Raw genomic sequence first — 19,439 nt, forward strand, 5'->3', positions numbered from 1 at the left:
GTTCTGGTGTTGGTCTTGGCAGCTTGCAGCAGCATTCCCAGCAGACCAGAGGCCAGCAATAGTCTTTCTCAGCTATATTTTTTTTAGATTGGGTGAGTGGCCTCTTGGTCTCACATAAACAGAATTTCTTTGCTCCTGGCTTTCCTGGTACTTGGTACTTTCCTGATACTGTGGTAGCTCATGCTTCTTCTCCAGCCTGAATAGTCCTAGGTTCTAGGTCTTAGGGTCAATAGTTGAACTGGAGAAGTGCATTAGGATTTCTGATGTGTAGCTGTTGTGGGGAAAATGACACCTAAGCCTCAGCTGAGTGCCACAGCTGAATTTGAGGGCTTTGCTTTCATATGCCTCTCTTGCTGTCCCCACCATGCCATGAGCAGCAGCTCCCCTTTTCCTAGCAGGCATTCTTGTCCCCATGCCCAGGAACCTCTGCAGGAATGGTGGAGGGGATGGATCATTCCCTGTGTAGCAGGGGACACAGATGACCCTGTACCCTGGGGGCCAAGTGTGTCCCCCACTCAGGGGGAAGGAGGATTACAGGATATGTCAGATTGGGAACGCAGCTCGAGGTCCATGTGCCGTAGGGACAGTGCTGAGGAGCAGTGACTGGAGGAGCACTACAGACCCCAGGATCTCAGAGGTACTGTGGAGAGGGAAAGCGGTGTTTTCTTGTCTCGTGCTGCCCCCAGGCAGCCTGGCAGCCCCTTTCCCAGTGGTCCAAGCACACAAGAAAGGTGGATGTGCTACACAGAAACTGTCTTGTATTTTGCTGTATTTGTGCAGCGCATATTTTAAGAGCAAGTGATACACTGAAAAGAGCTTTTTCCTTGTCAATTTTGGCATGCATGGCATGCAGCAACAGCCTGGTTTTACATTACTTGTTCTGCCAAATCCACGGAGCTGATATTTGACTTTTCTGAGTAAATATTTCTGAAGGTCTTTGCCTGCTTAAGCAAATCTCTGCTATGGTTCTGAAAAAAATGCCCATGCTTTTCAAGGAGCAGGAACAAATTTCCACAGTAGCACTGGAAATATTGACACACCGCTCATGCCTCTCATCTTACACCATCAAAGGCTGGGCGGTGGAAGCTTGTGAGCCATAATGAAGGGTGTGAGTCAGCATTATTTGTTTCATTTCCCTGTGCTAAACAAGCAACAGCCAGTTTCTGGTGAAGGAATTGATTGTTTGACAATAGAGTGAGTGAGCAGAGCAGGCTGACCACTGTTAAAGCAAACTCTGGGCATGAAAGTCAAGCAGATATGACTCAGAGACAAGTTTCAGGCATGTAGTGCTGTTCTTGAAACATTTTTCGTTGCATCTTTTTCTTTTCTTCAGAAAAAGAAAGCACATAAATGGGAAGGGAGGCTATTAAATAGAGCTGAGGAGGTCTGAACTGAGCTCCTGTCTCAGACTTTCTTGTGACCTTGGGAAAGCTGCTTAACTCCCACCCACAAAGCAGAGATGATCAGTTTCTCTGTTACAAAGCAGGATGAACCACAAACCTCACAACTTTACATTTGACTGTTAGGCAGGACATGAAAGTACCTAAATGAGGAAGAAATTAAGAAATGAATGCAGTGATTTATTAAAACATAATATTGCAAAATTCCTTCCTTAATTTTCAGGCACCAGTCGCTCCCTGGATTTTTGCTACTTGCTGCCAGTACAAATTTGCTGACCACTGCCTGTAAATGGCCCACTGCTGCTTGTGGCAAAGGCCACAACACCCTCTGGATGATCCTGATTCCTTTGTGGCTATTTTTTCCCCTTTAGCCTTCACAAAGAACAGACACAAATATATGCTGTAGAAACAGAGCTGCCTCTTAGGGGAAAACACAGCAGAGGAGTGAACCAACCGTGCAATAATGGGATGGGATGTGCAGAAGTGGTGGAGCTGCCCTGCCATCAAATGGGAGATGCCAGGAATCATCCAGACTTTCCAGCAGACTCAGGTAGCCTCAGCATGCTGGGCATCCCAGAAATAGCATTGCTGTTTTGGGGCTGCAGCTCAGAGCTGTCTCCCCAGGATGGGTGTCACCTCTCCCATGCACTTCAGAGTGCAGAGCTTGTGGGGTAAATCACAGTGATCATATTTTTCTCTGCCACTGCCAGGATGATCTCAGCTACCACAGAACAAGTGGAGATGTTCCCTCCACAAGCCCTGAAGAGCCAAGGTAACAAGAAGCAGGGATCAAGCCCTTGTACTTGCAGAGATCCTGGGTATTCCCCTCTTGAGCCAGTCAGCTCCTCCCATGGCCAGGAGTGAGCAGGGTGGAGAAGTGAGTCTGCTGTAAGTTGCTGGTCCAGAAATGCCCCAAATACCTTTGAAATACCCCAATTCCTTCCCAGTGCACAGAGTAGTGGTCCCCTTACTGGGCCAGTGCTGAGAGGTGGAGCTCTCCAGTCCATGGATCGCCCTCAAAATGTCTTTCACCTGAATTTCAGAAAAGGAGTGCTTGAGGCACATGAGCAAGAGGTATCTTGGGGAGAGAGGAAAAGGATTGGGAAGACTATATTCTGCACTCCTTTTCCTCCTCAGCTACACTTTCTAGATGCATTTGGGCTGCCTTTTCATGGCAGCACAGCAGCTGGATGTCAGCAGTCCCACAGGACTTCTCAGTGCTCCCACAGCAATAGGACCAGAGCAAAGGGGTCCCCGAGCCTACTGGGCTGCATTAGGCAGGGTGACTGCTGCTAGCACGTACAGAGGGGTGATCCTGCTCCTCTGCTCAGCACCACTGAGACACACCTGGAGTGCTGGATCCAGTGGTGGACTCCCCAGCACATGAGACATGGACATACTGGAGAGAGTCCAGCAAGGAAAGGATGATGATGATGAAGGGACTGGAGCATGTCTGATCAGAGGAGAAGCTGAGAGAGCAGGGACTGTTCAGCCTGGTGAAGAGAAGGATCAGACAAGGGGAGCTTGTAAGTGTACTGGTAAGTACTGACAGGGAGAATGAAAGACAAGAGGTGATGAAAACAAGCTGAAATGTGCGAAATCCCATTGAGACTCAGGAATACAACTCCTCTGTGTGTGTGCATACCATGTGTATGTGCTGGTGCATGTGTGCTGTGTGTATTGAATGCTTTGTGTTGTAAGTGTGGCTGCAATTTGTGTGCACAGTGCAGGTTTTGTGTACATTTTGTGTGTGTGTGTGTGTTGTGTTCAGGACTCTGTGTGGCCCCAGCTGGGGCTTGGTCCTGTGGGGGCCCCAGGGGGAGCAGCTTCAGCCCCAGAGAGGTCACAGATGGGGTGAGAGGCATGTGGGAGATGGGGCATCTGGCAGTTTATAGGGCAGAGATGGGGGAATTTGGGGGTACCCAGGGGGGTTATAAGGCATGTGGGAGGTGGGGAAACACCGTGAGTTATCCAGGAAAGCAATGTGACGCCCAAAGGCTCAGGATATTGAGGAGAGGGCTGGGTGCACACCCAGGAGATTGGGGGGCCTAGGGCTGGGAGGGAAGTGGTGGTTATGGGGCACCCACGGGAATTGTGAGACACCCAAGAAAGGGAAGACGACACAGGAGAGGGCACAGACACCCCAGGAGGCAATGGGACGCCCAGGAGGCTGGAAAAACCCAGGGATTTATAAAGCACATGGGTGCCAAATACAGCTTGGACAGGGTTGGGGTCACACAGGCAGGCGTACGATCGCAGGGTCCCCCAGGAAGCTGATGCTGGAGCCCAGGCCTCTGACACCTCCTTTATTGCCAGCACTAACAGAGCCCCCGATGGGAGGCCAAATCCGCACCGCGTGCCCATGGCACCGCCGTGGTGGGGCTCACTGCGGGGCCGCGTAGGTGCCCGCCAGGTGCACGGGCAGCCCGTCGCGGCAGGCCACGCGCACGTGGTGCTGCATCTGGCGGGCGCGGTAGGCGCAGGGCGGCCGCGTGTCCCTGCCGCGCAGGCGACAGGCCGTGAGGCTCAAGGCGCTCGGGGTGCTGTGGAACTCCGTGTCGGGGTCGGGCGCCCGGGAGCAGGCGGCCACCAGGTCCTCAGCTGGGGCGTGCACGAAGGTGTTGGAGGGCTTGCAGGGCCTGCCCGGGGCCGTCACCCGCCGCCGCGCCAGCATGGTCTCGCAGTAGCGATGCGCCGCCAGCGTGGACGTCCGGGGGTTGTCCACGTGCTGCCGCAGGAACTTCTCGTAGCGGGTCTCGCCCGCCGCCCCGGCCAGCACTGCCAGCACCAGGGTCATGCACAGCACCCAGCCCGCCATGGACACCTGGGGAAGGTGGGGTTAGGGCATCTGGACCCCTGGGCCCCCAGCTGGAAATCCCGCCCTGGGTGCTTGGTTATTCTACAAATTCCCCCTCTGAAATCCCTGGGTCCCATAGAATTCCTCTCCCAACGTGTGGGGGCCCATCTCTGGAGAGCTGGGCTCTCTGTGGATCTCGCCTATACGCATGGGCCCCCTAAAGTTTCGCACTCCCCAGAAGCCTCAGCCCTGCGTGGAACACCCCCTACCTGCTCCTCAGACCCCTGGTTCCCCTATAGATCCAGCCCATGCCCCAATACCCGGATGCCATACTCAGCCTCCCTTCCCCACTGGATGCTTGGGTTCTCCACAGACCCCTCCCACAGACATTCTGGTCCCAATGCACCCCGCACCTGTGTGTGCGCCTCCGTTTCCCTTATGGCCTCAAGGTCTCCAGGATCCCTCCCACTCCTCTGCACCTCTTTTATACTGGCCCCAGCTGTGCCCAATGGGCAAGGATCCAGGAGGAGGGGCAGGGTAAAGGGCAAGGTCCAGTGGATGTCTGGGGAAAACCAGGTATCCAGGAGGCCCCATTCGCCCTCATGGCCTCCAAGGTCATTAGGCAGTCATTAACAAACCACGTGACTGTCTGCGTGCATCCCCTTGGGTGGCCCCTGCCCACTCTGGCCTTGGCCAGTGGTCCCATGAAAGGCAGGATACCTGGGACCTTTCGGGTTGCAGGGTGAGGTATGTGGTTCCCTGGTGGGGAGCAGGATGTCACCATCACCTCTGGGGCAGCTGGCAGATGTTACTACAACTCTTGAAAGATGTGGCACATCTGTGGCTGTTCTGCAGTGCTAAGGGACCTATTTGTTCCTTTTCCCTGTGTCCCCTTGCAGGCAAATTCATACTCCTGGGAAGTGTCTGGATGCATTTTTCCTCACTGCTACCTCCCATGCTCCCAGCTGCTCCATTGATGCAGAGACAAAGCAAAGAGCCAGGAGCCAGTCTGAGTCCATCAAAACTCCAACTCCTCTCCCTTGACCATCATACTGGAGCCCCAAGGAAAGCATGTCCCCTCCAGAGGGAGAGGCATGCAGTGCCCAGGAGAGGCTGTCATGAATGGGTGCTAGTGGTCTCCATCCTCCTCTTCTGACATCAGAGAGACTCTGATCTGGGAAGTGGCAAAGAGAGAATGAGCACCTTTCCCAAAAGAGCTGTAACACTTCCAAGACTTGCCACAGTGAAGGTGCAGAGGGTCCTGCCCTGGGCTCTGGTGGAATTTCTACATTTCTTCTGAAGAAATCCTCCTCAAAGGTGCACAGTCCCTACAGTGGGAACAGCTCAGATATCTGGTCAAAACCTCACAGACTTGGAAAGTTAGCACAGCCCCCTGCCTGCTCCTGGGCATGGAAGGAGGATGGGGTCTGTAATCATGACCCCTCAGACACACTCTGCTTTCCACTGTCCTGGTGTGGGTGGAAAAGGGATGGCGTCCACAGGAGGAGGAAAAGCCTGGATGCTTGGCAGCGGGCTGTCTCTAGCTGGCATGGTGCAGGTACCTGTGCTGGATCCCATCCTACCTGGCAGAGCCTCAGGCATATTGTGACCAGAGGCTGCTGTGAGACTCATTGGTGAACCACAGCTTGTGGTCACCTCTTGTCCCAGGGGACTCCCAGCTGCCTGGCGCTGTCCTGGGCACCGCTTCTCCATGTCCCATCCCTGCCCACGCAGGAGGTGCTGAGCGGAGCCTCCTCCGGCCCTGTGCGGTGGGGAGAGGAGCCATGGGCCGAGGCATTTGGGGCAGCCCAGACCATCAGCTTCTGGTTGTCCTCTCCGTGCCCCAAGGCCTGGGAAAGCTGCCGATTTTATCAGCTCTCTAAACACAGAGTCTAGTTTAGGAAGGAGACATGGTTTATTCTGCGCGGGATGCAAGGTGGGGGTTTGACAAATCAAACACACCACGGGGTAAAAAGTTACATCTTTTACACAGTAAAATTTACATGAACCCACCTGTCTAATGCGTATTCCTCATCGATCGGTCCATATTTATTTGTATGACGTACTCTTACGGGATGCTTGAAATACAAAGTTCATCAAGCAACTTCCATTGCAGAAAATACCAGACGACGTCACTTACGTTTACAAAAGGTGACAAGATTCAGTCTGGGGACAAATAATTCAGCTTGAAGACATCAGAATGGGCAGGCGGTGGCACCTGCCTTTCGCCCGGGCACAGTCGGTGTAGGGAACCTCATCCCTGTGGTTCTGCCCGCCCGCACAGCGGCCCCACTCGGGCATCCCTATTTGCAGCGCTGTGCCGCGCTCCGGCCAGGAGTCCCGGGCCGGGGCACAGGGATCGGGAGTCCCGGGCCGGGGCACAGGGATCGGGAGTCCCGGACAGGGTGCTCCGCAGGGCTCCAGGCTGGGGCGCTCATGGGCACGGGCTCCCCCCGCCCCCCCCGCGCCGTTGGTTCCGTCCCGCCGTGGTACATCCCGGGCGGCCGCCCCCGCTCCCGGCGCTGGAGGCGGCCCCGTTCTCGCAGGTCTCGCGCGAGCGCCGGTCTCGTATAATCTCGCGGGAGCGCGCACGCCCCGCCCTTTCCGCGGCGCGGGCCGGACGATGGCGGTCGGGAAGAACAAGCGCCTCACCAAGGGCGGCAAGAAGGGCGCCAAGAAGAAAGTGTGAGGGCCGCCGGGGCACGGGCGGGCGGTGCCCGGGGGCGCCGGGTGGGGCGCCGCGGCGGCGGGATGCCGGGGATGCGGGTCGGATGGCGGCGGCGGCCCGGCCGGAGCAGGGCCGATGCTGTCATGGCGTCAGCGGGTGTGGGCCCGGCGGGGCGGGAGCAGCGGCGGGCATTCGGAGAGGAAGGTCTTGCTGCAGCCCGGCCTGAGAAAGTCGTTTAAAAAAGTCTTCATTTGATTTAAGGGTCGACCCTTTCTCCAAGAAGGACTGGTACGATGTCAAAGCACCGGCGATGTTCAACATCCGAAATATCGGGAAGACGCTTGTCACCAGGACTCAAGGAACTAGTGAGTACTTGGGGTTGGTGCAGTACAGGGGATTGTGTTTGCTCCGTGTGCTGCCTCCAAGCGGTTAAAGAACTTTTTGGACAATAAACTGCTGAAAAACGGGTTTTACTTGTACTGATATGAACTTGAAAGCTAAAAAAGTTGGATGATTTGAGTGTTGTTTTTTGGTTTTTTTAGTTGACCAAGTTGTTTTAATAAACGAGCTTAGCTGCAGGGAAGTTCATACACTGGGCCCTTGTTTGTACAAGAAAGCCAAACCATGGAAGGAAGGGCCTGAAGTTTCTAACGAGCTTCTCTTGTGGTAACCTGGCCAGTTAGGAAAAGTTGAAGAAGTAAGCAGTAGTTCTGATTGTCACAGGGGAGATGTGTGACAGTGCCACAGGAGACCTTAGTCTTAATGAGATCGTAACATCAAAACACTAAAATCTCTGAGATTGAAAGATTTTGGGTGAAGGTAAGAGGTGGAATTGCTGGCTTAATGTGAGCACTGCTGTATCACTAGAGGGCAAATTTGGTTTTATATGATCTGGATATATGGGGTCTGGATAGAGGTGCTCGTATTTTTGGAGGCTTAGCCATGCAGAATGGCCAAGTAGCTTTATGATACTCTGCTGGTTGCACTCAAAGTTAGGATGATGATTGTTTGACTTGTAACATGTGAAACAAATAAAATGAGGGTCACTGCCAAATGAAGTGTGAACCAGCCAGTTTTATTAAAATGGTTTCTCGTTGGAGGAGGAGCTGTGAAATTATTGTGCTGGCCTGTTCATTGCTGCATCATCTCTGCTGAGCACTTGTGGCTTTTAATGCTTAGTTTTTTCATTACTGTTCATAATTTCCAAATACTCTGTAACCCCTTTATGCTTGAAACAAACCAAATTATTATGGTGGAATCTGCTGTATGCTGCTGTTTGTATCCCCCACCTGATACTATCACCTTAAAAAGATTCCTCCCAAAGGGGGGAATTTCCACCCTTGCTGGTTCTGTGAGAACGGGATTCCAGTGGGAATTCAGTGTCTGAATGTGCTTCTAATGTTAATCTAAGGTGTTTTATTCTATTCCATCACACAGAAATTGCCTCTGACGGGCTGAAGGGCCGCGTGTTTGAAGTGAGCCTGGCTGATCTGCAGAATGATGAAGTTGCCTTCCGCAAATTTAAACTGATCACTGAGGACGTTCAGGGCAAGAATTGTCTGACCAACTTCCATGGGATGGACCTCACACGGGACAAAATGTGCTCCATGGTCAAAAAATGGCAGGTGTGTAAGAAACAAGGTCTGTGTCGCTGCCCGTGCCTTCAGGGAGGGAGGGAAGCGCTGGTGCCTGGCAAAGCTGTGTTTGAAGCGGCATCAGACGGCATTGGGTGTGTGGGGCTGGGCAGCCTGTGCTGTGTGGGTGGTAAAGGTTCGGTGCTTCCTCTTTCAGACAATGATTGAAGCCCACGTGGATGTCAAAACTACGGATGGGTACCTGCTGCGCCTCTTCTGCGTGGGCTTCACCAAGAAGCGCAATAACCAAATCCGCAAGACTTCCTATGCCCAGCACCAGCAGGTCCGGCAGATCCGCAAGAAAATGATGGAAATCATGACCCGGGAGGTGCAGACCAATGACCTGAAGGAAGTTGTCAATAAGCTGTAAGCTTTGGTCCTGTTATTTTTTTCTCCCCTGCAGTTTAAATTGTTACTTGGGGGTTGGTTGTTGCTGAGTGCCTGGGGAATGCTGGGGCATCCCGAGCTGTTTGTCAGAGACCAGGCAAGGAGCCCCTCGTGTGGAAAAGCCAATTGCCCTTTTCTGCAAGTGTTTCCTCTTAGTCTCTGCATTGTGTCTGACCTCAGTCTGCTGTCACATTTGCATAATTGTAAATCACTCTGCAGAAGCTTAGTGGTTCACATTTCTACAAACTGAAGTTGTGATTCTGATCTGTTGGGACTGTGAATGTTCCAAGCTCTTCTGATAGAAGAGTTTTTCAAAGTGTGCTGATTGCTTCCAAAAGTTAGCAGATTTGCTCTCAAAATGAGCACACTTGCACTACGTCCCTTCTAACATTGAAGGGAGGTGTCTTAGAACTTAACTGTACTTGAAGAAAATTGTCAAAGTGATGGCATAAACTTCTGTAGAGTATTTTGTATTCTTAAGGTTTTTTTTAAAGCCTGTGTTAGTGCAGCAGAAGCAGGTGGAGTTTTTAGCATAAGCAGGTGGAGCTTTTAGCATTGTGGTGCTCTGTGATTTCCCAGGATCCCAGACAGCATTGGCAAGGACATCGAGAAGGCCTGTCAGTCCATTTACCCTCTGCACGACGTCTATGTCCGCAAGGTGAAGATGCTCAAGAAGCCCAAGTTTGAATGTAAGTGTGTTACTGCAGACATTTGCAGGAGGGTGTGGAAAGGAGTTAAACTGATTTGCTTTTGGATAAAGATGTTACAGCAGCATCTATGAGCTTAAGTAGTTGTAGAAGGGAAATAGTGTGTCCTTGTTGCCACGTGTGCCTTGCAGGATTGAAAGCCAAGCAGTGAGCGTTAAGTTTGAAGCTGCTTGAATTCTCGCCTGGAATGCTGCTGAGTGTTGAAGAGCTTTGCTTTGGGAATGAATGATGACAAAATGTTTCGGTCCCAGATGATGTGGAATGATTCCATTTCACCTTTTTCTGACATTCCCATGTAATGCAGCAGTAGGTTCCTGAGTCCAGATCCTTTTAGAAAAAAGGTGTGGTTTGTAGTTTGTTTGCATAGCGTTACTTCACTGCTTGTTTCTGTCTGTCTGTCATTGCAGCAGCATATCTCTGCATGAGCTGTCTGCAATGGACTTAGTCCTACCTACAGAAAATGTTCTGCTTTCCATTCTGAAATGGTGGTTTCACTTGTGTATGATGAGTAATTGAGTAATTTAAAATGGTTTTAACAGGTCCATCTCTCACTGTTTGTCATTGCTTCTTTTTAGTGGGCAAGCTGATGGAGCTGCATGGTGAAGGTGGTGGTGCTGGAAAGCCCTCTGGGGATGAGGCAGGCACTAAGGTAGAGCGAGCTGATGGATATGAGCCACCCGTGCAAGAGTCTGTGTGAAACTAAAAATTGGTGGAAAAATAAAAGGTTTTAATATACAGAACTAATGCTTGGTTGCCTGTATTACTACTGGACAATATTGGTACTGGATGTGTGGATGAGTTTTCAATAAGGTAAACTTATGGTTTTGGTTTAAAAAAACAAATTACTCATATACTTCTCCAGTTGTCTTGTGGAGATGGGTGGAAGAAGGTGGGTTGTCCTTTTTGTGGATTCTCTATGTTGGTTTTTCCCAGTAATTTTAGTCCTCACAAAAAAAAACCCTTGTGTATGTGTGCAGAGGTTGTATTGGTGAGAGGTGCCTCAGAGAGTACAGGGAAGGCAGAAGTTGCACAGGGGAACCTGTGTCAGAATTTGGTGTTATTGGGAAGTCTTGCAGTTTTATCCAGATGACTTGCTTCAGAAAAATGTGCCTATGTTTAAATTTGGTAATTTTATGCAACCTTTCATGGGATAGGTGTGGTCTCTGGTGGTCAGAAGGTGTTTGAAGGTGTTAAAGTTGTAATTATGATGATGGGAGCAGCGTTAATTTCGAGCAGTGCAGAAATCCAGAATGTGCTTGAGCAGTGGGGTTGGGTGTTGGATTTTAACCTGTCAGAACTGAGGGATGACCGTAAGGGAGAACCTGTGGAACTTCAGGGAGGAAAAAAATTCTGTAAAAAGGCAGTGCTGTGCATTCTGAAAACAAAGCACTTGTTTTTGCTGAGTAAGACTGTTTTCCATTATCTAACAGCATTTTTGCTTCTTGTTTAACTTACGTTGGCTAAAAGAGTGATTTTCCTGGCTAAAATGAGTTTTGTGTGCTATCAGTGTGTTTTATTTGTTAGAATAGAGCAACAAACTTAGTGCTGTTAAATTGTTGGTAAGTTAAGTCATTTAAACTTGAGAGAAAAATGCAGAGTTCACTGAAACTGCTGGCCTTTGCAGTTGGTTGTCACAGAGCTTAGGACAATAAAGGAAAATAGTGAAAATGTTAATGTTACAACAAAGCTCCTGGGGAAAAGGAGAAGGGGCCCTGCTATCCATGAAGGCAGTACTGTTCCCTGTCAGCGATTTTCATATTTTCCTAGTTGATTATTCTGGTTTGGACCAAATAATAGGCAAAATGGTTTGAGAAGAATGGTTTTGAACTTACTTCAGCGTGCCGTAGGTGATGTGATTTTGTGATTCCAAGTTACAGTTTTAGTATGTTCTGGTTTTTCCACTTTGTGTACTGGAAGGAGGAGTAGTGAGTGCTCAATACTCAGAACCTTGGAACAGGGGGAAGGAATCATGTTGCTGTGTTCTTTCCATCTGTACTGCTGAGGCAGGTGTCACCTGCCTCCAGGAGTCCCAGACAGGCACAAATTTGAAGGGGTTTTGTTACTTGCATATCTGAGGACTGTATGGTGCCACAGTTAGTCCAAGAGGATTTGGGGAAAGAACAAGGACTTGGGGTTTTTTTTTGGCTTTTAAATGTATTGTTTGGAACAGTGCATTGCCATGTAGGCATTCTGGGTAAATATAGGCTTTGAAATGTGATCTCTGGTGGGGGGAAAGCAGGGAAAGAAATACCGTGCATCCCATATTCTCTCAATGAGTACTAGCTGAAAAATAGTGGAGTATGAAAGCAGCCATCAGCAGAGTACACCTAAATTACGTGCAGGATCAGGCCATGTCTTCCTCACAACGTTAACACAGTGAGAACCACAGTGTGTGTTGTTGCAGGTAGGAAAATGCTGTAGGTGGTGAGTGTGAGGCATACCCAAGCCTAAAGGCTTGAATGACCTGTTAAAACAATCCAGATTCTCTTGAGGGGTTTGGACTACTTGTCTGGGGGTGGAGTGTTACTTTCCAGCTGGGCTAAATATATAAGCAGAATAAGATCTCTCTAACTGTCAAGTAGAAAGCTCAGCTCTCCACAGCATAAGAATTTAAATGCTCTCATGACTTAATTATAAAAATTTTATTGGTTAAATACATTCTTAATTTACAGAGGTACCATAACAAACTTACTGGACTTAACAAAGGTTTATTTAGGACACTGTTCATTGTACAGAGAACAAAGACATCTTCCTGAAGATATTTCCAGAGGATGGGTCAAACAAAATATTTTGGTAGGTGAGGCTTTTATTCTAATGCATGGAGATCTAGCTGGATTTCAAGGTTAACAGCTGAAATTTGCTACTACATTGCAGTTAAAATTTGCACTCCACCTCGTTCTCGGCTTTTTTGTACACCTTAGGAATTTTACACTGTCTGTATGCGGTCTCACGGTGGTGTTGGGCACTGTCTTAGGAAAATCCTGTCCTGTAAAAGCCGAGCATCTCCCTTGCTTCAGCGTTCACACAGACGCCGTTTCAGCTGCCTGCAGCCATGCGAGCAGCCCGTAGATGGCACTCGGTGCTCTGAGTAAAAGGCCTTGCTGCTACTCCTGCCCTGCCCCACAGGGAGGAGGAGATTACATACAGCAGAGTGGTCTTGTCAATGAACAGGCACTGACTTAAACATTCAGTGAAGTTACAAAAACAACTGGTCAAGACACAGCTATAAAAATGGGAAAGAGGAAATTGAAAAAAAATATAAAAAAATCAGTTCTATTTTTGAGATTTGTATCAAAACCTTAGAAAACTGCCAGACAAACAGTAAGTAAACATCATACACTTTAGCCTCATCTACCACCACACTGGTGCGGTATGTCTTTGAAGGACCTGGCTATTCCTTGGATTTCTCTAGGAGATGACTGTTTGTTTTTTTTTTTAATAAACAAGAACCTTTAGAATCTCTTAACAGGAAAACTTGGGAGAGTGGGAAGGATTGTCCTTGGCTGTGGACTTCCATGTGATTCCACAGGAGTTGCAGACAGGCTTGCTGGGGCTGCTAAAACTAAATAATAGCTGGTACCCATGGTTGCATTTCCAACCTTCTAGAACAGCACCTAATTCAGCATTTTATTTACTATGTTAGTCCCTAATGGAAGTAGAAATCCAGTTCCTCAGCTCATTAAAACTTTGTGTGGTCTTCATCGCCCTGTTGTGTGAAGGGTTTTGGTGTAGTTTAAACACAACAGAACACAAAGCTGGGGGCTGGGTCTGTGGCCCAGCAGTGCCTGCTGAGTGAACAGTGCCGTGTCTGCATTGCAGGTCCCTCAGGCTCGCTCCAGTCTCCCACTGGGAATGGATGCCCATTCCTTGCTGGGGGAGGCCTGCAGTTCTGGCTATGCCTATTCCTGCCTGCTGTGATGGGAACCAGTGCACAGGGAGGGCAGTGCACCCTCCCCAGCCTGCTTAGGCCCCAGTTCAGGTGCACCCGAGTCCCTCATAGCAGCAGGTAGTTGCTGCTGTGATGCTTAGAGCTCACACCAGTGAAGTTGTCAGCAGGGATATGACTAAGTTAAAACTAACTCAAGGTCTCTCATCATGATTCTGGTTTCCAGTCTATCCATCTCCAGCTGTTGGCCCCTCTGCCAAGCCCATGAAGGAAAGTCTTGTTGAAGGTATCGCGATACCCAGTGACCTGCAGTTCTCTGGAGCAATGACTCATCAGCCTACAGGTTCCTTTTTGTGATAAAAAGTGCAGAAAGGGTGGAATACTGGCAGCAGTGAAAGAAGCAATTGCAGCGTTATTTCTTCTATCCCAGTCTGATGGAATTAGCAGTTAATCAGGATTCTATTTAACTGTTTTGTCAGAAACCAGATTTACAGAAATGAATTGACTATTGGAAGTTCCTATAATGTGAAACTACCTCAACCATTTTAGTTGGTCAGTCAAGCTACACTGCTGCTTTTTACCAAGTGCCTTGGTTAGAGCTGCTGGGAGTAACCTCTTGCCAGCCATGTTTTCCTTAAGGCCTCGACAGACCATTTATAAAAGATGCTCAGAGTATTCGGTATGTGGCAACAAACTGGAAAGTAATCCCATGTCTGCTGAAAACTAAACCCAAGGCTGTATAATATCCTTCATGTTAAGGATAGGAATAGTGTTACTGAAGTATGTTCCAGTGCTTGAGTGACAAATAAAATGCAGTCTGAGTGAACACTGGCTTTCCACTTCCATGAGGGGAGTGGAGGGGCAAATAGTTGGAATAGTGCAGCTACTCCATGGCTTGTATCTGAGAAAGCTCAATAAACACTGTCACCAACTTCAGCTGGGAAAGAAGGGTAGGATGGTGCTCAAAGATCAGTGGGCAGTAGGAAAAAACTAAACCTGTACTTGCAAAGTATTTTGGGGAAAGTGAGGAAGGTCTAAGATGATTCATACCAATTTAAACAGAATTCATTAAAAGGCAAAACACTTAAAAATTTTACTTCCGTGATCTTGCTGTATGAGCAGCTTGGGCTAAGAATAGAAGGATACTACACAAGGATTTATTTCTCCATTTCCCCTCTTACCAGTATTAGATTTGATACTTTTCTACTATGAAATACCAGTTATTTTTCTTATCCTCTAAGTCATAAAACAAGTGGATTCTACTGCTAATGTGGAACTCAAGCAGTAATGAAACCTGAATATCAAACTTCATCTACATACTGAGTGCTGTAATTATATATTAAAACAATTTTTAAAGTTTGGATCTTAAGAAGTTCAAAGAAGGCCAAAGCAGCTTGTGTTATGCAGACTTTGTGCATGATAAATGTAATACCAGAGAGTAAACATACTAGAATGCTATATAAGTTAAAATGGTGTTGCACCACAGTATTTCCCTAGTTGGAAATGGCTAAGAGCCTGCTTGTTTTGCTCTCTGAGCATTCATGGAACATGACTACATACACTGTCACAAAAGACTCAAATTTTCTTATCTGACTTCAAGATACTACTATGACTGTCTAGAAAAAGTAGTGCAAAACATTGATTATCAACACTCGTTGATGTCTTTGCTGTGCCTTTAGGGTAGAAAACATTCTCTCCCACACGCAGGGAGTATTACAAAGGCAACACTTCACGGTGTTTTTAAAATCTGAACAAAGTTCTTGGGAAATATCCCAGACTTTCCTAGTATCTCTCCACTCATCCAGTCCTCGTCTACAGATTCCAGCTCTGTTATCATGTCACCTGCCTGTAAGAGAAGGAATAAATGTGAGTCAGTACAGCTTACTGTGCAATGTTACTGAGCAATGTCAGTGCGTGCAGAGCTGATCCCATTTAGAAGCAATTAATATCAAGGAGTAGAGGAGTAAGACATGGCTAGTCTCTTCCATTGGTTACATCTCTTGGAGACTGCCAAAACCAGCTGAAGCCTCTCTTAGGCTAAATACTTGTCTATGCTGAAAAATCACCACCTTTGGAGAGACAGAAGAGCACTGCTGGATAACTTCTCACATTGGTTTGGCTTTCCACATATGTTAAGAGCTGGCTCATGGGGTCCTTGCTTTACTGTTTATTTGTGTGTGTTTCCAGGGTTTGTTTTCTTAAAACACTGTAAAGATTATTTTTTTTTTAAAATTTAGTCCTAGTATTTTCTAGCACTTGGAAACCTTCCCCCCTCCAAAAAAAAGAAATGCAATCTAAGAGCTCAGTATGACCATTTAAATTGCAGCTCCTGTGTTTGGTCCTGGCTTTTGTTCTCACTGTCCCACGCCACGCCCTTCATCTGAAGTACTGGCCTTTCTTTCAGTACCTCTATTCCTCTTTTCTGCTTTAAAGAATCATCTATCCTTTCAGCACTGCAAGCTGCTAATGCTGAAACTATTTTGCTAGTTTTTGAAGAGAAAATACTGTGTGTTTCAGCTCCTGTGAAAGTCTACCATTTCTTAGAAATTTGCTTTTGAAAACTTGGTTATCTAAATCAAGGGCACTCTGTTTCTTGTTCATGCTTAATATGATCTGGGCATTCAGCATGTATTTAATTTTTCCCCTTATTCCCATGGCAACTCTGTCTTGTGTTGCAGTTCAAGATTTTGCTGTACTAGGTTTCTCTTAGAGGCCTGGCTGCTGTAGCACTGTCACTCTCACCATTACCTCCTGCTCAGAGTTTTCTTTCTAGTCCAAAGAGAGGCTCCCTTGACCATATCAACCAATCAGGAACTGAATGCACTGCAAAATAAGGTTTGTTTATCTTGTCATATTAACTAGAACAGAGAAGTCAAGAATTCTGCAACTCCTGACCTCTTCAGTGTCTCTAATGAAGATTTTTGCTGATAGGAAATAGGAGTGATAAGGAAAAAATATTTTCTAGAGACCACTTATCAAATGTATTAATATTTATGCATATTAGTATCTATGTTAATATCTATGCACTTCATCCTTCTTGTCTAAAGCCTATTTTCACAGTGGATGAACCTTATTTTTTAGCACTCCTTAGGAGCACGAGACCTCTTGGAAATTGGTCTAAGAGAGGTACTTACTTTGAAGGAAAGCTCATCTTCATTTTCTCCATGAAAATCATAAAGAGCTTTGGCTTTTCCTTTCTTCCCTCCTCCAGGCTGTGACAGCTCTACCCTGGCTACAGAACATGGACAAGAGAAGTTACTTGCACTGGAGTGAAATAAATCTCTGTTTCTAGAGAAGTTTCCTGTCATTCTCATGTTTTCTCCCTGCTATTGTGCTAGAGGTTCTCCAAATGTTATTGCTACTGCTGTAACAAATTCACTGTCCTACCAGAATTAAAAAAAACACCTCTACTGCCACCAGTCCATTTTATAGTATTAAACAGTCTCACAGTTCTGCTTCTAAGCAGACTAAATTTGCAACTCACTTAACTTGAACATCCCAATGGTGATACATAATAAATGCTGACTTTCTCTCTTTCTGCTCTAAGATGAAGCAGCATCAATACTCCGGAATTATTCCTAAAGGCCTTGTTTTGCCTATGCCCTAACCACACTGGAAAATACCCCAGAGTCTGTGTCACCTCACAGATTACTTACTGACTAGAACATTATATTGCCATTATTAGAGAAGCTGGTTCAAAACTTAAGTTTAGTTTTAGAATACTAAAAGCTCTGGTGGTGTGTGACTTGTTGATGCCATTGTGTTCTCCCACAGAAGTCATGACTGACACAACCCAAGGAATAATGAATTGTCATCTAGTAGGAGTACTGTACCTGAGCAGGTCTGAACAAAAACTGCTGGGAAAATCCCTTCCTTTCCATTCAGTCTTCCTCTATACCACTCCAAATCTACTTGTTCCAGTATTTGGATGTAGTCTCCCTTTTTGAAGGATAAATCATCTTTGGTTTCTGCTGTAAAATCGTGAAGCGCTTCACACCACTCTACTGAGCGTCTGTTGTTCTATTCAAGTTAACAGAAGAGATGAATTAATTTTAGATGTGTGAATAGAGCCCAAAAACTGGTGGATGCTGCTGAAAGCAGCTGTACAGCACTTGGGTGTCCCAACACCCTCCCAATACAACAGTGCTGCTGCAGATGTAGACTAGAATGGCATTTCAGCAATTACCACCACAGAATTTCATCTAGGCTCAGCCACATTCCTTTTTATCTCTGCTGGCAGGGGAAAGGATTAATAAATTCCAAATTAGATCACTGCAGAAATACTTAAAATAGAGCTAAAAAGAATTTTCTTCAGCACAAAGGATAAAAATTTACCGATGTTAATTTGTCAGCAGCTCTGAATTAAATCAGCTTAGGCCAAGTGTCAGAACTGAGCCGTGACAATGCAGCACTGTGTGCTGTGGGAGTGGTGTCGGGTTCTGCTGTTCCTCTCACATTATAATAGAGTCTCTCTAAATTTGTACATAAATTCTGGCTCTCACCTGTAAAGTTTTATTACCTGAGGAAGGGAAGACGAAACCTCCTTATTCTTCAGTGCTGCTTCTGTACCTACATAAGTAAAGCACAACTTAAGAAGAGGAGCAATGTCTATTCAGAATGTTACTAATGACAGAGATTTTAGATATTTGAAGTCATTATTAAGAATAGCTTCTTATGAAGTTCTACTGTTAATTTTGAGGTTTTTTTTTTATCAGTCTTCCCCCTCTTTTTACCTCCTTTCTGAAATCATTGTCCTTTTGGAATTTTCTCCTATATGCTGCCTATTTGCTTTAGGTACAAAACCATGCTCTTGAAGATTTTTGCAAGCATATTCATACCTGTTCCAGGCAGATCTTCAATTACTTCCACAAAGTTCAAGGGGAAGATTCCAGATGTGCCTCTGAGCTCTCCTTTGGCCCACTCTTCATTTACATATTCTTTCAGGATAATAGTTTCACCTTCTGAAAAACTGAGCTCATCTTTCTGATCTCCAATGTATTCAAATCGTGCTACACATCTTGGACCTCTGCACAAACAAAAGAGAAAATTACTTTGCTTCTTTATTATTACTGTCCACTTAATAATAAGACAGCATTGTGTGAAATATATGGATTGATATTTTAATTAAAATGATAAAAAATGCACTGAAGATAAAACAGGTGGAAAACTGGGGGCCAGCCCTGGTTCTCATCTCTGCTTTCTGAGGAGGATGAGTACAGAGTCTGGAGGAGTCAGATGCAATTTCTGCATCCCAGTTGCTGTCTGTATTTTGCAAAAGTCCCTATTTCCCTTCCAAGCAACAATAAATCCCCTTGTTTTTGGGTCACCAGTCCAATTTCTCATCTTTGCTTATATCCAAACAAGTGTCCTGATACACTTTCGTTAAGAGTTTGATTATTTTTCGAGCTAGCATCCCATTTAGATGCAATCAAACATGGGTGGGGGAGGTGAGTGTTGTGTATTTGTCCCAAATATATGAAGGTTTCATAGGAAGAAGCTAGTTTTTATTTACTTTAAAATACTTTATTCTGTAAAATTCATCCCTATAATCTTATAGGGGGAAAAGCTTATATATCAAAGAAAAACACCAATGCATCTGATATATACTTTGGTACAGTACTGAAAAAAAAACCTAATTATTTTTCCCCTTGACTTAAATAAATTTCATTATTTAAGAACCTAATAAATTGAAGAAATTAACCTAAGAAAATTTTTGGTTTATCAGAAATGCCATGCTGGAAAAAAACAGTAATAGGCTTTAATTCTTTCTATATATTCATAGCACACAAACAAAGTAAGAAGATTGATTCCCACCCCTGTTCCCAACTCAGTAACTTTGCAAAGATGTGTCTTTCAGGACAGAGATTTTCTGTTTATTTCATAGCTGCAGAAGCAGCTTTTTAAAATAAAGTTTTGTTTCTGACAAACCAAGCTTCATCTAAAGAACAATTGAATGATCC

General features: G+C 46.4%; 3 protein-coding genes and 1 non-coding gene across 7 annotated transcripts in view; 2 read left to right on the forward strand and 2 right to left on the reverse strand.

Moving 5' to 3' along the window:
- Positions 1 to 3,691: 3,691 nt before the first annotated feature.
- On the reverse strand, positions 3,692 to 4,717 carry LOC107202808 (ribonuclease CL2-like). Of its 2 annotated transcripts, none has more exons than XM_015623750.2 (2): positions 4,611 to 4,717; positions 3,692 to 4,224 (listed from the first exon to the last, which is right to left on the reverse strand). In XM_015623750.2, exon 2 carries the CDS (start codon positions 4,216 to 4,218, stop codon positions 3,784 to 3,786), a length of 435 nt encoding a protein of 144 aa, XP_015479236.1. In that variant the 5' UTR covers positions 4,219 to 4,224; positions 4,611 to 4,717; the 3' UTR covers positions 3,692 to 3,783. The 2 variants fall into 2 exon arrangements, with proteins under 2 accessions (XP_015479236.1, XP_015479237.1); XM_015623751.2 differs by lacking the exon at positions 4,611 to 4,717 and adding an exon at positions 4,531 to 4,553.
- A 2,030-nt stretch (positions 4,718 to 6,747) lies between these two features.
- On the forward strand, positions 6,748 to 10,333 carry RPS3A (ribosomal protein S3A). The gene is made up of 6 exons (XM_015624192.2): positions 6,748 to 6,882; positions 7,127 to 7,230; positions 8,303 to 8,490; positions 8,657 to 8,865; positions 9,466 to 9,575; positions 10,169 to 10,333. The coding sequence occupies exons 1-6, from the start codon at positions 6,821 to 6,823 to the stop codon at positions 10,288 to 10,290; spliced, it is 795 nt and encodes a 264-aa protein (XP_015479678.1). The 5' UTR covers positions 6,748 to 6,820; the 3' UTR covers positions 10,291 to 10,333.
- Positions 9,814 to 9,883, forward strand: LOC117244336. The gene has a single exon (XR_004497210.1). It is a non-coding gene; the product is annotated as a small nucleolar RNA SNORD73 (small nucleolar RNA).
- A 1,883-nt stretch (positions 10,334 to 12,216) lies between the features above and the next one.
- Positions 12,217 to 19,439, reverse strand: part of SH3D19 (SH3 domain containing 19) — an 82,930-nt gene continuing 75,707 nt past the window's right edge. For all 3 annotated transcript variants that reach the window (XM_015624196.2, XM_015624195.2, XM_015624194.2), the window contains 5 exons: positions 18,318 to 18,505; positions 17,999 to 18,048; positions 17,313 to 17,499; positions 16,614 to 16,711; positions 12,217 to 15,325 (listed from right to left, as the gene is read on the reverse strand). In XM_015624196.2, the coding sequence (XP_015479682.1) occupies positions 15,209 to 15,325; positions 16,614 to 16,711; positions 17,313 to 17,499; positions 17,999 to 18,048; positions 18,318 to 18,505 (640 nt within the window). In that variant the 3' untranslated portion in view covers positions 12,217 to 15,208. The remainder of the gene's footprint in view (positions 15,326 to 16,613; positions 16,712 to 17,312; positions 17,500 to 17,998; positions 18,049 to 18,317; positions 18,506 to 19,439) is intronic.

Source organism: Parus major, chromosome 4, assembly GCF_001522545.3.
Source record: "Parus major isolate Abel chromosome 4, Parus_major1.1, whole genome shotgun sequence".
NCBI lineage: Eukaryota > Metazoa > Chordata > Aves > Passeriformes > Paridae > Parus > Parus major.

Coding starts and splice junctions, on each gene's coding strand:
- LOC107202808 (XM_015623750.2), bottom strand. CDS start 4,218: ATGGCGGGCTGGGTGCTGTGCATGACCCTGGTGCTGGCAGTGCTGGCC.
- RPS3A (XM_015624192.2), top strand. CDS start 6,821: ATGGCGGTCGGGAAGAACAAGCGCCTCACCAAGGGCGGCAAGAAGGGC. Junction 7,231..8,302: donor CACCAGGACTCAAGGAACTA/GTGAGTACTTGG, acceptor TCCATCACACAG/AAATTGCCTCTGACGGGCTG. Junction 8,491..8,656: donor CCATGGTCAAAAAATGGCAG/GTGTGTAAGAAA, acceptor TTCCTCTTTCAG/ACAATGATTGAAGCCCACGT.